The following is a 17,973-nucleotide window of genomic DNA, read 5'->3' as shown; positions in this document are numbered from 1 at the left end:
TCTAATTCACTTCCACTATACACACCATATTCAGTCCTGCATCATTGTCATCGGACTAGGTAGGGCGTGGGCGGGCCCGGGAGGGAGGGAGGGAGAAAAAATGTCACAACCCTCAGTCCGCACATGCTTTGCCAAGTCAACTGGTGAGACTTTGAATATCTCAGTTACTTTTTTATCGTATAAACATAGAAAATTGTCAATGCTAAAGTACGAAATATCAGATTTCATCAAGGGAATAGTGTCCCTAGTTACATTCTTAAGAAAAGTATATTGCTGGCTTTTTCCCCCAAGTGGGTCAACATTAATAAACTGCAAAATGTAACAACACTGTAAGTGGCATAAAAAACTGTTTTGATTAAAAGATTGCAGCCCGTGAATGTACGAGCAGTAAGCATCGTGATTGGCATTTAGGAGACTAGGAGACTAGTAGAAGACCAGCCTTGGGGAGAGTCAAAAAAGTGCCAAAACCGTCTTTTCAATATTTGTCCTTACTTATTCTTCCTAAGCCTTCGTCTTCTGATCTTGATGTTCATTCCTTGTCCAATTTTTTTCTTTTTCTACTTAATCTCTTATTTACACATTTCTCTTGGGCAGGTGAAGGTTTGTTAAATTAATAGAGAGATTGGTACATATTATCTAATGACTATTGATCTAATTCACTGTTGACAATGTATGTTCATCAGATATCGCTTTCTAGTGTGACAAATCTCTCATTGTTGTTTTAAACCCTGCAACTTTCTTTCATTTATATAGAATATTTCGTTTTCATTGTCTTATGCCTGTGACTCTCTCTTCAATAAAATACTTTGAAGCTAAAATAAAAAATTACTGAAAGACACCCAGGAATGTAATCATACATCATTCTTGGGAGCATACTCTCTGATACCAAAAAAACCTTTTCCACCCTACGTTATTTCACCGGTGACAGAGCACAAGGTGAGACTGACTGACCGAAACATTGAATAAAATCGGGTATACTTCGAGATAGTTGAGATTAGGTATATGGATAGTTTACCCAGAAGCCGCTGTGCATTATTTTTGCACATAGCAAGCGAGATAATAAGGGAGCTCAGATTGTATTTTAAAGTTGCAGAATAAGAATTGAGCTGCACCCACCAGACCCCAGGTAAGAAGTCAAACTATATTAAATGGGCACAATTTCTGGCACCATAACCAATACAGGGAGCATAAGCGGTTATGGTGCCTGTAGTGTTTTTTTTTATATATTGAGAATACCGCAGAAACAGAAGATATTGACCAGAAGCCGCATCATCCATGAGTTAAGGAGTCTATCCTGGGCCAGGAAATAATAGAAGACTATCAGGGTGACTCTCTAAACTCCAAGCTGTACTAGATTGAAATCCAAATGGCAAAACTGATGTTAAAATAGCTGATCTAGAAAAGTTCAGTTCAACTCAGTTATGGACACAGCTTGGCTATTTTACCCCACTTTCAGATGCCATTCAGATTTCAAACCGGTACAATTTGGTGTTTAGTGAATAGCTCTACCTACAGGACATGGCATTGGAAATCTACAAAAGGGAACTGGTGGGAGACTCAGGATACTTGTCAAACCTGTAAACTAGCTACAAGATGCTTGGGGGTGGGTGGAATGGAAGAGGAATGAGCGATGGGTTCACAGTCGTTTCATAGGAAATGTAGCCTTGCCCCTGCATCCATGTGTACACACGCAAAGCATGCTGGTCTCTGTGTATGCGCACATCACAAAGTCACAGCTCAGCCTTGAAATGCTTTGGGTAGTATGTTTTAGATGAATAAAAAAAAAAAAAATCCCATCTGCTGTGCTGCATTAAATGGTATTCAAAGCCGAATCAGTGCACAGAGAAATCAATCTAGAAATTAGGAATTCCCCCCAATGCTCGGACCAATGTCTCCTTGCTTTCTTTTAATTTTTTTATTGGTGGCTTTAAAGCATTTCCAAAAATAACATAATTTGTTAATGTCTGGAATGAGTGAAACCGGGCACAGCATTTATTTTTTCCGTTTCTATGAGACGGTAGCAAAGGAGTTGAGCAGAATGGTAAAAATACACAAGGAAAGGTGTTGCATGTGCTGAATGCATTTGCTTACCAGCAGCTCCGATGTATCTTGTGAAGTGTGACCACACCTAGGATTTATGGCATCTGGCTCTCTGAGACATGAGAAAAAAACACGTAGACTGGAACAGGAAAACGATTCACAGCGACGAGTTTCAGCCAACCTGGCAGGCTTTGTTCTCAAAAATAGCATTTGTTTTACTAGCGTTAAAACTGTAAATATTATTAAGTAACTTAATAAACCTAATACTGACACATCATGAAACAAACAAACAAAAAGCTAGGTGGTTGTGAACGAGAACAAGGAGGCTTGTTTATTTACTAACTGTGGTTGTGCTGCAAAGCACTGTGGGTAGTGAGGTGAAACCATAAACTTAGCACATTAATTTATGCAAACGACTGCAGACTCTGTACTACACACCTTAAGATTGAATTAACATAACATTCTTCCATTTCTGCAACCTCTTTACATGTTCTACTTGAAAGGCATGACCATCTCTCTGGTAACGTCCTAGTATTCCATTAGCTGTAGACTGTGATGTTGCCAGTCATATTGTTGTCTAGATAAAACTGTGCATCCATCAGGTAACATCTAAGAATTTCAATAGAGGCCCAGGTTGGAACCAATAATAGTACCACTCATAACATCCCATCATAAAATTAGACCATAAGCTCCACCAATCTCCGGTAACATCCCAGCATAACATTAGAGACTCCGATGTTTCCACTTGTTTCAACAGGAAACATCAGATGTGGCTCTAGAATTAGTGAGACCTTTGGAAAAGCTTCTAGAGGTCGACTAATCCCAAGCATTCACATTCCCCTTAATCCTCTCACCACGACAATACAGTAAAAATTATATTACTCCACATCCCATCAAGCCCCATTCCCACAAACATTTCAACAAGTGATCACATCACCTATACACACTAAGCCCCTCACAAACAACTATTTCAACCAACTATTTAATTGCCCCTTTCCCCTTATAAACACCTCAGCCCATCATTGAAAATCCTTCATTATTCCCATGTACAATCACATTACCTCACCCCTCTAGTCACCTCCTCACCCAATATTTTGATCACATTTTCTTGTCTCCAAAATTCCTGATGCCATCACCTTAATCTGTTCACTGAGTACAAATTACCGCACACCATAATTTAACTCATCCCTCACCCATAATTTCTAAAATCGCCATGATTCCTTCATCCAATCCCAATAACCACATTCATAATTCCATCAACACCAATCAACTTACCATATTTTACAACCTCATTACCCCAGTCCGAGTGATTTTATTAAATAGCCAATGTGCTCCCTGGATCCAAGGACACAGTGTTACCCCCACTGCCGACTAAAATTCCACCTACTGCAGTACCACGTGCTCAATATTATCCATCCCCACTGTCCGTGGTGCATCTCCTCATATCCCAAAGTAAATCATGTTAGTTGAAAAGGAGAAATTTTATCAATGCTTCTGTTCTCTTCATCATTTACATTGCATGGTTGTGTCTGGAATGAACACAAGTTATTGGTGATTACATCCCAGCCTACAAGTTCTGTGTCTCCAATACATGAGATTCCAGTGGTGCAGCTAGCAAATTAAGAGCTGGTGTAAGTGAACAGACCACCTTCTGATGTCTTTCTCTGCTGTGTGGGTGGTAGGGCCTGTGAGGGAGGGATGTGCTTAAGATATCATACCCCAGACCACTTCCTCACTAAGCCACCTGTGTCACATAGTAACATGGGTGAGCAGTAACTGGCTGCATTACTACAATGGAGGTAAGGAGTAAGGGACACTAATAAGAATAATGCAATGACTGGCACATGGAGGGCAGCAAACTTGGGCTTTGAGAAGGTCCCACTAGACCCAGCATCCCATCCCCTGTCTCTTAGATAATATCTCAATATCTTCCTATAGACTGTAAACTTGTTTGATCAGGGTCCTCTTCAACCTATCGTTCCTGTAAGTTTTCTTGTAATTGTCCTATTTATAGTTAAAGCCCCCTCTCATAATATTTTAAAGCGTTACGGAATCTGTTGGCGCTATATAAATGGCGATATTAATAATGGTAATAATAATAATTTGTAGCCACTTAGTTCAATGCCCAGCTAAGGAATGTGTGCAGCGGATTACCCATTGTCCTGGCACTGCACAATTGTACAAGTCAGAAGGGCTTTGATCATATTTGTCTATTTGACCAAAATTATGTGTCTTCCTATGCATCCTCTACTGCAACATTAATGGCCTGAGCAGAACCTCACATCTCTCTGGGAAGATCACAGTATGACATTAGACACAATGGGTGAAGACCTTAACAAATCTCCCACATAGCATCTTACCATTAGAGAAATAGCTCAAGACTCATAACAAGAACCACTAATCTCGCTGGTAACATTTAAGTATTCCAACAGAGATTAGAGATTAGTATTGTACATGTCGTTTGAGCATGCTTATTTTTTATGAAGATACAGATGAAGATGGTGAAAGCAATTCCATTTGTGCCTCACGGAACGCCTCTCTTATTCTTGCCCAATTACCTCATCTCTCAGTATATATCTAGTATTGCCCACCAGTGGTTGTGAATTGAGGTGGAGGTGTGATGTGACAGTGTATGAATTTGGATAGTGGTAGGTGGTGTATCACTATTACCATGGTAACCAGTGGGCACATTGAAGAGAGCATTACGCACACTGCTCGAGAGATCATGTGTCCTCCTTCGGCATCAGACGACCACACTTTCTGCATCTTTTCAATTTATATTCATGATTACAGTAAATATTCTCTACTGTCCTTACTTTCCAGACAATCTGCTTGTGAATATGGCAGATGAAAACAAGTAGCCCCTTGACTATTTCTACCCTAGTTTTTGCTTATTGGGTTTGAGTTGACCAAAATTCACTGTTCAAGTTCTATTCTGGCTCTTTTTTCTGGCTCCATTTCTCTTTTATATCTACATTTCAGGTCAAATGAGTGCTAAAATAGATAAGATGTGACTCTAGCTGAAATGAAGAAATTCTTCAAAATCAGCTATTGTAGACTCAATTTTATCATTTAAATATAGGCCTTGATTTAATAAGCTTTCCAAATAAATTATCTACAAAAGTCACCCATTAACTTCATGGGATTTTTTTGTAGATAAATCATTTGAAAAGTTTTTTTTAAAAGTATTGAATCATTTGTAAAGCTTATTAAATAGAAGACTTAATTTGCTAAAATTTGAGTTTCATCCTGAAGGGTGTAGATAAAATTGAAAAAGATGTCAGGTACAAGATACAAAAGTTACAATTTCAATTAATTGAAAATGTCCTAATTTAATGTCCATCATCCACTTGCCTTTCCTTACTTTTATGCTAGCCAAAATGTCTACATTCATGTTCCCAAACCTCTATCTTCTAACCATAGTATCAGGGCACATTTATATGAACACAGGTGAGACAATCCATCTGTCCCATATTGTTTGAGATGTATACAATGTCCGGTCTTTTATTTCTATTAGAAGACAGTATAGTTATGGAAAACTCACCAGGTCACCAGAGTGAGGGCCACCACAATGGTGCAGATGCTTTAATATACCACATTCTGTTACAATAAAAAAAAGTATTTTAACTTGAATTTAACCTAAAATACCACTTTGTGCATCATTATAAGAAAGTTCAAACTTTACATTTTAATATTATTTTTTATTAACACACATTTACACACTAAATTGGTAATAGCTACTGTTTGCTTTTCTTGTTTTTACTTTATCAGGAAAAGAAAATAAATTAAAAAAAAATTAGGGAAAAAGAGAGGCCAAAAAGAAGATAGAGAAAGAGAACATTTGTACTCATTAGTTGGTGATCAATGTTCAACTGATAAAAGTCTGTACGAGTTATCAGCAGGTTTGGACCACCTGCCCTCCTCCTCTTCTATGACAAGTGCATGAGTCCTATTTCCGATGATTACCCCGGTCAACTTCTGGCCTACATGTTAACAGGTGTGAAATGATTTTTCTCAGTGTTTGATAAGCTCAATCGGATTCTCAGTTTATTATATTTGTTTTCCGCTTTGTGCCTCTGTTAAGTCCATGGGTGTTTTGCAGTCTGAAATCTATTCTAGTTTTTGAAATCCATTTGTCTAATCATTGGAAGTAACATCAATGTCTTCTCCATTGGGTTGCTTTGTGGCCAATCGCCACCTATTGATGTGATGAGAACCCTTTTTCTTCTGTTCAGAATCTGGACCTTCCTCCTCAAGCTTCTGTCTCTTGTATTTTGTCCTTCGGTTCTGGAACCAAACCTTCACCTGCAAAAATAGGAAGAAAAACCTTGTTAGTTGAATGGGGAGTTTACCAAACATAGCAAAACCAATGGTATGGGACCTATGACCTTAGGGCCTGGGGTTCTGAGAGGGGTCTGGCCAAAGCACACACTGAATTTACTCCTCAGCATCAATGCAGGACATATATTTGCACTGACATTACATTTAATATCACCCCTGAATTCACACAAAGACCCTCGACAGACTCTAACTACATTGGCTGTTTTTAAATACGTGTGAAAGGCTGGAGATGCGAGTATCTGAGGCACGAAGGAATTAAGTGAAAAGGGTGCCCAAACTCATCACCTGCTTAGGATCAAGTGGGACTTAGTGACCATAATAAGAATCAAAAAATACTATCACATTTTATGAAGTAATTGGACTATTGTTGACAATTATGCCTATTTTCCATTTCTCAATTCAGTCATGTCAGAGTAAGCAACCAAAATAATGTGGTAAAATGTCTCTTATGAAAAATGTCAAAAGTTGAGTGATACCATAACCGCTTTGCATTCATAAGAGTAGAGTATAATTACAGTGTTTAATCTAAAATATCACTATAAGATTAAAGAACTATGTAAGGTTGTGATTGGGTGTTTCGTTAGGGTGATGGATGTTAGACTCCAAATAATGCCTGTGTCCATGAGGGTTTGTGGACATACCTTATGATTCCTATACTCTATTGATGTAGGGTACACTATCACTGTATCACTGTGTCACTGTGGTTGTGAATTGAGGTGGAGGTGTGATGTGACAGTGTATGAATTTGGATAGTGGTAGGTGGTGTATCACTATTACCATGGTAACCAGTGGGCACATTGAAGAGAGCATTACGCACACTGCTCGAGAGATCATGTGTCCTCCTTCGGCATCAGACGACCACACTTTCTGCATCTTTTCAATTTATATTCATGATTACAGTAAATATTCTCTACTGTCCTTACTTTCCAGACAATCTGCTTGTGAATATGGCAGATGAAAACAAGTAGCCCCTTGACTATTTCTACCCTAGTTTTTGCTTATTGGGTTTGAGTTGACCAAAATTCACTGTTCAAGTTCTATTCTGGCTCTTTTTTCTGGCTCCATTTCTCTTTTATATCTACATTTCAGGTCAAATGAGTGCTAAAATAGATAAGATGTGACTCTAGCTGAAATGAAGAAATTCTTCAAAATCAGCTATTGTAGACTCAATTTTATCATTTAAATATAGGCCTTGATTTAATAAGCTTTCCAAATAAATTATCTACAAAAGTCACCCATTAACTTCATGGGATTTTTTTGTAGATAAATCATTTGAAAAGTTTTTTTTAAAAGTATTGAATCATTTGTAAAGCTTATTAAATAGAAGACTTAATTTGCTAAAATTTGAGTTTCATCCTGAAGGGTGTAGATAAAATTGAAAAAGATGTCAGGTACAAGATACAAAAGTTACAATTTCAATTAATTGAAAATGTCCTAATTTAATGTCCATCATCCACTTGCCTTTCCTTACTTTTATGCTAGCCAAAATGTCTACATTCATGTTCCCAAACCTCTATCTTCTAACCATAGTATCAGGGCACATTTATATGAACACAGGTGAGACAATCCATCTGTCCCATATTGTTTGAGATGTATACAATGTCCGGTCTTTTATTTCTATTAGAAGACAGTATAGTTATGGAAAACTCACCAGGTCACCAGAGTGAGGGCCACCACAATGGTGCAGATGCTTTAATATACCACATTCTGTTACAATAAAAAAAAGTATTTTAACTTGAATTTAACCTAAAATACCACTTTGTGCATCATTATAAGAAAGTTCAAACTTTACATTTTAATATTATTTTTTATTAACACACATTTACACACTAAATTGGTAATAGCTACTGTTTGCTTTTCTTGTTTTTACTTTATCAGGAAAAGAAAATAAATTAAAAAAAAATTAGGGAAAAAGAGAGGCCAAAAAGAAGATAGAGAAAGAGAACATTTGTACTCATTAGTTGGTGATCAATGTTCAACTGATAAAAGTCTGTACGAGTTATCAGCAGGTTTGGACCACCTGCCCTCCTCCTCTTCTATGACAAGTGCATGAGTCCTATTTCCGATGATTACCCCGGTCAACTTCTGGCCTACATGTTAACAGGTGTGAAATGATTTTTCTCAGTGTTTGATAAGCTCAATCGGATTCTCAGTTTATTATATTTGTTTTCCGCTTTGTGCCTCTGTTAAGTCCATGGGTGTTTTGCAGTCTGAAATCTATTCTAGTTTTTGAAATCCATTTGTCTAATCATTGGAAGTAACATCAATGTCTTCTCCATTGGGTTGCTTTGTGGCCAATCGCCACCTATTGATGTGATGAGAACCCTTTTTCTTCTGTTCAGAATCTGGACCTTCCTCCTCAAGCTTCTGTCTCTTGTATTTTGTCCTTCGGTTCTGGAACCAAACCTTCACCTGCAAAAATAGGAAGAAAAACCTTGTTAGTTGAATGGGGAGTTTACCAAACATAGCAAAACCAATGGTATGGGACCTATGACCTTAGGGCCTGGGGTTCTGAGAGGGGTCTGGCCAAAGCACACACTGAATTTACTCCTCAGCATCAATGCAGGACATATATTTGCACTGACATTACATTTAATATCACCCCTGAATTCACACAAAGACCCTCGACAGACTCTAACTACATTGGCTGTTTTTAAATACGTGTGAAAGGCTGGAGATGCGAGTATCTGAGGCACGAAGGAATTAAGTGAAAAGGGTGCCCAAACTCATCACCTGCTTAGGATCAAGTGGGACTTAGTGACCATAATAAGAATCAAAAAATACTATCACATTTTATGAAGTAATTGGACTATTGTTGACAATTATGCCTATTTTCCATTTCTCAATTCAGTCATGTCAGAGTAAGCAACCAAAATAATGTGGTAAAATGTCTCTTATGAAAAATGTCAAAAGTTGAGTGATACCATAACCGCTTTGCATTCATAAGAGTAGAGTATAATTACAGTGTTTAATCTAAAATATCACTATAAGATTAAAGAACTATGTAAGGTTGTGATTGGGTGTTTCGTTAGGGTGATGGATGTTAGACTCCAAATAATGCCTGTGTCCATGAGGGTTTGTGGACATACCTTATGATTCCTATACTCTATTGATGTAGGGTACACTATCACTGTATCACTGTGTCACTGTGGTTGTGAATTGAGGTGGAGGTGTGATGTGACAGTGTATGAATTTGGATAGTGGTAGGTGGTGTATCACTATTACCATGGTAACCAGTGGGCACATTGAAGAGAGCATTACGCACACTGCTCGAGAGATCATGTGTCCTCCTTCGGCATCAGACGACCACACTTTCTGCATCTTTTCAATTTATATTCATGATTACAGTAAATATTCTCTACTGTCCTTACTTTCCAGACAATCTGCTTGTGAATATGGCAGATGAAAACAAGTAGCCCCTTGACTATTTCTACCCTAGTTTTTGCTTATTGGGTTTGAGTTGACCAAAATTCACTGTTCAAGTTCTATTCTGGCTCTTTTTTCTGGCTCCATTTCTCTTTTATATCTACATTTCAGGTCAAATGAGTGCTAAAATAGATAAGATGTGACTCTAGCTGAAATGAAGAAATTCTTCAAAATCAGCTATTGTAGACTCAATTTTATCATTTAAATATAGGCCTTGATTTAATAAGCTTTCCAAATAAATTATCTACAAAAGTCACCCATTAACTTCATGGGATTTTTTTGTAGATAAATCATTTGAAAAGTTTTTTTTAAAAGTATTGAATCATTTGTAAAGCTTATTAAATAGAAGACTTAATTTGCTAAAATTTGAGTTTCATCCTGAAGGGTGTAGATAAAATTGAAAAAGATGTCAGGTACAAGATACAAAAGTTACAATTTCAATTAATTGAAAATGTCCTAATTTAATGTCCATCATCCACTTGCCTTTCCTTACTTTTATGCTAGCCAAAATGTCTACATTCATGTTCCCAAACCTCTATCTTCTAACCATAGTATCAGGGCACATTTATATGAACACAGGTGAGACAATCCATCTGTCCCATATTGTTTGAGATGTATACAATGTCCGGTCTTTTATTTCTATTAGAAGACAGTATAGTTATGGAAAACTCACCAGGTCACCAGAGTGAGGGCCACCACAATGGTGCAGATGCTTTAATATACCACATTCTGTTACAATAAAAAAAAGTATTTTAACTTGAATTTAACCTAAAATACCACTTTGTGCATCATTATAAGAAAGTTCAAACTTTACATTTTAATATTATTTTTTATTAACACACATTTACACACTAAATTGGTAATAGCTACTGTTTGCTTTTCTTGTTTTTACTTTATCAGGAAAAGAAAATAAATTAAAAAAAAATTAGGGAGAAAGAGAGGCCAAAAAGAAGATAGAGAAAGAGAACATTTGTACTCATTAGTTGGTGATCAATGTTCAACTGATAAAAGTCTGTACGAGTTATCAGCAGGTTTGGACCACCTGCCCTCCTCCTCTTCTATGACAAGTGCATGAGTCCTATTTCCGATGATTACCCCGGTCAACTTCTGGCCTACATGTTAACAGGTGTGAAATGATTTTTCTCAGTGTTTGATAAGCTCAATCGGATTCTCAGTTTATTATATTTGTTTTCCGCTTTGTGCCTCTGTTAAGTCCATGGGTGTTTTGCAGTCTGAAATCTATTCTAGTTTTTGAAATCCATTTGTCTAATCATTGGAAGTAACATCAATGTCTTCTCCATTGGGTTGCTTTGTGGCCAATCGCCACCTATTGATGTGATGAGAACCCTTTTTCTTCTGTTCAGAATCTGGACCTTCCTCCTCAAGCTTCTGTCTCTTGTATTTTGTCCTTCGGTTCTGGAACCAAACCTTCACCTGCAAAAATAGGAAGAAAAACCTTGTTAGTTGAATGGGGAGTTTACCAAACATAGCAAAACCAATGGTATGGGACCTATGACCTTAGGGCCTGGGGTTCTGAGAGGGGTCTGGCCAAAGCACACACTGAATTTACTCCTCAGCATCAATGCAGGACATATATTTGCACTGACATTACATTTAATATCACCCCTGAATTCACACAAAGACCCTCGACAGACTCTAACTACATTGGCTGTTTTTAAATACGTGTGAAAGGCTGGAGATGCGAGTATCTGAGGCACGAAGGAATTAAGTGAAAAGGGTGCCCAAACTCATCACCTGCTTAGGATCAAGTGGGACTTAGTGACCATAATAAGAATCAAAAAATACTATCACATTTTATGAAGTAATTGGACTATTGTTGACAATTATGCCTATTTTCCATTTCTCAATTCAGTCATGTCAGAGTAAGCAACCAAAATAATGTGGTAAAATGTCTCTTATGAAAAATGTCAAAAGTTGAGTGATACCATAACCGCTTTGCATTCATAAGAGTAGAGTATAATTACAGTGTTTAATCTAAAATATCACTATAAGATTAAAGAACTATGTAAGGTTGTGATTGGGTGTTTCGTTAGGGTGATGGATGTTAGACTCCAAATAATGCCTGTGTCCATGAGGGTTTGTGGACATACCTTATGATTCCTATACTCTATTGATGTAGGGTACACTATCACTGTAACCACTATCAGCATCGTTCACTAAAGGGAGAATTCAAAGTGAATTTCAAATTTTAGTCCAAAGTAGCCAAACGGGAATCATAGTTGACTTAGAGAAAGTTTCCAGATCGACTTATTATAACCTTGAATTTTCAATTCACTTTAAATTCACTTTGCATACATTTTGTATATGTAGCGTCACAAGCCATTATGCATGGTCAGAAAAATGGTGACATGCTCTCTCTGAATGAGTTTACAATTACTACAAAGCAGAGCAGCATCTCGGGATCGAGGACATTAAGAAAGTGTCCAGCCCTCTATAGTCATCTCTCTTGTAAAGATGTCCCGATGTTGCACTCTTATCATGGTGGAACTCGCAGAGAGGAATCTTGCTTTGATAACCAAAAGAAGAGTCTGCTAACCTTTCCCACAAGCCAAGCCATTGCCTTCATGTCCGTGGTAGGGATTTATATTTAGAGTTGCTAATATTCATTATCATTAATTTGAACTGCAATTCTTAGAAATATAGATTTATTTTCAGTTTTATGTGATCAAGCTGCTGGGAGTTTGGAAAGATAATTACTAATACACAGACTATGTATTACACACAAAAAAACTTTATTTAGAGTTTGTCACATAATAAATCACTAGCAGTTTGCTTTACCTTACGTGGACCCAAAGAACAGAACAATAAAACCAGGTTAATATCTGCTGCGAAGTTTGATAGACTAAACGTGACACGAACGTGAAATGGGTGGTGAAAATAATACCATGCATGAATAATATCATATATCTCAAATAGAATCTACTGGGTGAGAACTTAGCGTGATGGCAGTTATGCACATCGTATCACTTCAAGATATGCAGTGTGATCCACAAACTCTAATTTGGCCACAACCCATGGGAATGTGAAAATACAAACTGCATGATTAATACTCCAATTTTAAGATCTATCTTGCGGGGAAAAAATGCAACAAAATATCAGTTTATTAAACTAAAGATAATGTTCAAATGCAGAAGATTCATTTCATAATGTAGTTTAACGGGACTATAATGGTATCTATCTGTCTATCTACAAAATCTATAACATCACAATGTAAAGATCCTTATTCAGCAAATATTTGAATGTCAATTTAATACATAGTGCATTCTGACATTCCCCCCACCAACCCAAAGTAGCTATCTCTGTTCTAAATTTTGCTCCTTGCCACTTATTTGTTTTAGAAACCATAATACCAACCAGATGTGACAGACATGGCTTAACATGACTTGGATCACCTGTGTAAATATCCAGGAAAGTGAGAAGAAGGGGATAAGGAGAATGCCATAGAATAGTTCCTTTAACAGAGACAAAGGAACAGAACCTGACCTCATCACCTCTTCTCATAGAAGAGATATCTCCTCTTTTCAGGGCTAGATCATGTCTGTGAGTCAACGTTACTCCTCTTTTGTGTTACTGGGCATGTGTTCCTCCAAGGAAATGTAACGTTTTAGGAAATGGAAACACCTTTGATGTTTTGGGTCAGCTCTTTAGTGACAAAACCTTTTGACATTCACACCATACATGAATCTCAACGTTCCTCCTGGTTCTACACCTGTTTAATGGAGTTCCACCGGTTTCTCAATGAAGTGTTTAAAATGAGGTAATCCAGTTCCTGACATCTCAGACAGATCTTAAACCAAAAGTATTTAAGGGATTCAAACCGTGTGATGTTTCCAAATGTATGTGGCACAGAAATGTAAAACAATGTTCAGGTAGCTGTAATTGAAACTCAAAAAGGGGTCTACTAGAGCTGATTCAAAAATGTAGATATTTTATTTATACAGAACGTTCTCTAGGTTGTAGTTTTTAAGATAGATTTGAGTATAAAAAAAAAAAAAAAGATAAGAAAATGTAAAATATAATTTGTATTTATATAGTGCCAATATACCGCAATATATATACTATTATAGAATAGGAATATTTTACAACACGCAATTGACATACAAAATACTAACAGAAACAAGAGGTGAAGAAGGTCGTAAACAAATGAGCTTACAGTCTATGAGGAACTAGAGTACAGAAAAATATTTTTTCCAATTAAGTAATTTGGAAAAAAAAGGTTTAAGCTTAGCAGGTTTATATTACATTTTTTCTTGTTCTAAATGTTTTCCTCTATTTTGTTTTGAGAATCATACAATTTGTTATTCTCTTCTGTATGTGAACCCGTTGTACTTGTAAATATGGTGTAAATTATCACAGGTCATCATAAGGTGCATTTTACGGACTGATCACTGAAAATAATAATGTGTCTACGGGTGCTATTTCATAATGGAATGTCCCATTTCTTTTACAACAGAAAAACATGTCTTTTTTCGAGGGCGGTCTAAATGGCAAAATCTCTTCATCTCAACTTAATGTAGTGATCTTGGGGCATAGCTAATACCTCTGGACCCTTGCAAATTAAAACAGAGCTGTTTTCAGACAGCCCTAAGGGGCTTCAGACTAAAATTATTCCGTATGTGAATCTATCTTGTGTTCGTTGTCTGCATGCAAACTATGATTGTGCTGGACTTTGGGTGCGTGCAAAGCATGGAAATGGCCATACACATGATCTACGTAGGCATTTATTCTTTATAATAGGCGTTTGATTTTACAAATTGATGTTAAAGAAATGGACACATACAACAATATAATCTATGTATGAACTCAATGTAAACTCAATTGGAACAACTGCAAACTCTGGTTCTCTCTTAAATCCCTCTTTATTCTCATGCAGTTGTGAGAATTTGGTTGCAACATGAGCAAGGGCAAAGAGGAGGTGAGGACTGTGAGAGGGGAAGAGGCTCCAAGGATCCCGCCTTTGCATATAGCTCCTATATTGCGGTGTGTATGTGTGGCGTAATATTGCATTCCAATTATCCAGGTATTGCTTTACACCTATTATCCAGGGAACATCGGTCTAATTAGGTTGATCTACACAGTGAAGAAAGATCTGATCGTTAGCACCGATTGCGATAAAAGTTTTACGTAAGACCTTCGGATTAATGGCAGCAAGAGGGATGTTTGAAAAGTGAAACATGATTTTTTGAAAACCAGTATTATCATGTTACTATGCTTCTCTGAAGTCTGAAATCAGAATCTTGCCACGGATATGAGCATTCTAGTGTTCTCAAGATAAGCAGCATCCAATAATATTCTCTACACTCGGGTGCTATACCACCGTCAAGACGTAGAATTTCCACTTTCTACTAGCCATTTAAAAGTGAAAATATAGCCCTGTCAAGTTGAAATTCACTCCTGAAGGGTATGCTATAGCTTGCGGTGGTGAGTAACTTTTATGACCTGGCTTGTAGCACAAGATTACAAATGTTAAGCCCTGCCATAGTGGTGGTGACATTTATCATATGGGTTGTATCTATGCCAGCACAAAATACATTGATTGATATGTGCTCTGAGATGCTACAAGAAGGATAAACGTGATTCTCTAAATCTGGTGCTACATGCCCATATTTAAGGCAAGAGGGACATGACTTGAGGGACCTTTGGGAAATTAATAACTTATCTCTGTGATTGGTGAATTCTGTGTGTACTCAAAGTACCCAAAGTTTTTGCCAGATTTCCTCTGGACTTTAGACTCTAACTCAGCAGTTAGTTAAAAAAAAAAAACTGCTTAGACGACTGTGTAGCTCAGAGAGATTCGTCACCATATCCAACACCTGATACTCAGTATAATGCAGAGAAGTTCTGGTGCAAATTTCGAAGCAAATCAGTTTTCATAGTGACTTGCAGTTTACATATGTGACCTGCCATTGTTCTTTACAAATTACCCTCCGTTGCGCTTTGCACTGATTACATTAAGTTGTTTTCTTTGTGATATGAAGTGATTTCGTAACGCAAGCACCCGTACCTAAGCAAGGCAGAAAAATAAAGGTAAATATGAGAATAAGAAATGGTAAGAAAAAAAACACACCAAATCTCTCAGTATTTATACAATCTTCTGATTGTTTTGTACTGTCTATTTAAGCTGAATAGAAATCGGTATAGGTGACAGTAATTTTAAATTACATTATCCACTTTTTCCACCTTGGGCATTCTATTCTGTCAAAAATTCTAATTTATACAGACGTTGTCCCTTCAAGGCAAACTTCCCGCAATATCGCACTGCTGAATCATTTACATATCCATTAGTTCATCAGCCAATGGAGAGTCAGCCCTCTCCTCTAGCATTCTCACCCCTCCCATCTATATGCAAATGTCTTTGCGCAAGAACTCGCGGATAAAGCAGTGATTTAATGTTCCTGGCAGGAAAAAAAAGAAAAAAACAAGATTGAGAACAGTGTAAGGTGGGAGAGAAGAGAATCATTTATAGGTGCATCAAAGCATATGGTGCCATTACTGATTACGATATAGTTCACTTGAAAGTTAACCCGTACTTTTCACCTACAAAAACTTAATTTTGAAATATATGATATGAGCATTCCAAAGAGACGTAGCTTTCTTTTACCTATATGTATATATATATAACTAAAACGTATTTCCCCAATTCATATATTTCTACTAAATTTATATTAAAGTTAAATCTTTCAATGATCCTCTAAATTGCAAACTCTGCAGGCAAGAATCTTTACACTAACTGAGAAACCTCTGGAAGGTGCTATGCTAGTGTTTACAAGAAAATAATTCAAGAAGATTCTGGTAAAACAGTACTCACCATTTTAAGCGGTAGGTAGCAAACAACACTATGTAGCTTAGTACTGTTTTTTAAAATATTATATAATAAATTACCAGAAATTGCCAGGCTGGCATAGAGTTAAACATTACCGATACTTTTTATAAAACATGACATTAAACGTGTGTCTTAATATTTCTTGCACAGTGATAGGGGCTTCAAAAATACATTAAATAAAAAACATTGCAAGTAGGATCCTGAAAAACCTGCGGCAAATTTCACAAATTTCCAAATACATTTAGACCTGCGTGAGTTTTCCAAATGTAATAGGACGCCTCCAAATAGTCCCAATCAGCAGGACAGTCATGATTTCAGGGTCCAATCCTGCCGTCCTGATTTTGGCCTCGATTTAATTTGTCTTGGATCAGTGTAAGATATTATTCTAGTATTTTAGAAAAAACTTTTCAAATAATTTTTCTACAGAAGTCACCATTCATTTCTATGAAAATTTTGCAGATAAATCATTTGAAACTATTAGAAAATTTTTTGATTCTGATTCAGAGAAATGAAATGAAGGCCTTTGTGCCCTGGTGTCCCACTGTTGAGGACACTAGGTAACTGTCTTCAAAAAGTGTAGCGCAAGTGCATCACAAGATGTGCTTACACTATGCTCAGGGCTCTAGGGTCACATAGAGAATAGGAAACAGCACAGTCTGCATGGTCCATCCATAGTGGGCATGCCTGTCAATTCCATAGGCGGACTCACCACTTTTCTGGGCCAGCCTGCCCCATTTGGGCAGTAACATGAGTTGCACTCAATTTTTACCCGACCACGTGTATTTTATACAAAGTTGTAAATATTTGTATTTTTTTTTGTCTATCTTTATTTATTACCGCTCACGTTACATGGTTGTATGCAGCCATGCCACAACAGCGATGGCACAAGAATACACAATTATATCACATTAGTGTGGGACAAAATGAAACTCTGCATTTTTTTTTTATAGTTAATAACAGACAATGTAATACGAACTCACACAAGCTTGACCAGCTAGGTGAGGAATATCTAAGCTTATTGAGGTCTGTGGAAGTAAGGTTTGGCCAAGCTTAAGATAAGGACCATGATGTAGAACAAAGCTGTAAATATTCTGTGTGGTTTACATCTGCAGTGATAGGAGTACATTTAAAAATGTATCCAAAAACCAAATTAGATCAATTCTCCAAGTCAATTCTGTTCTCAGCTGGGCTATTCCGATCTTAAATTTGAAATTCACTTTAGAATCACTTGAGTCTCCAGCAATTTCTCACATCAGTAGATAACCCTGATAGTATTACAGATCTTATACTTTTACAGGCTTTATATTTTTTGGAAGCCAGTC

General features: G+C 37.0%; 1 protein-coding gene across 1 annotated transcript in view; it reads right to left on the bottom strand.

The window, feature by feature from the left end:
- Positions 1–10,757: 10,757 nt before the first annotated feature.
- Positions 10,758–17,973, bottom strand: part of LOC134614130 (homeobox protein EMX1) — a 46,720-nt gene continuing 39,504 nt past the window's right edge. Inside the window, exon 3 of the mRNA XM_063457587.1 lies at positions 10,758–11,241. Coding sequence (XP_063313657.1) covers positions 11,074–11,241 — 168 coding nt within the window. The 3' untranslated portion in view covers positions 10,758–11,073. The remainder of the gene's footprint in view (positions 11,242–17,973) is intronic.

Source organism: Pelobates fuscus, chromosome 6 (assembly GCF_036172605.1).
Source record: "Pelobates fuscus isolate aPelFus1 chromosome 6, aPelFus1.pri, whole genome shotgun sequence".
Lineage (NCBI taxonomy): Eukaryota > Metazoa > Chordata > Amphibia > Anura > Pelobatidae > Pelobates > Pelobates fuscus.
Note: the sequence above shows the minus strand (reverse complement) of the source record. Positions and strands in the feature narration are given on the sequence as shown.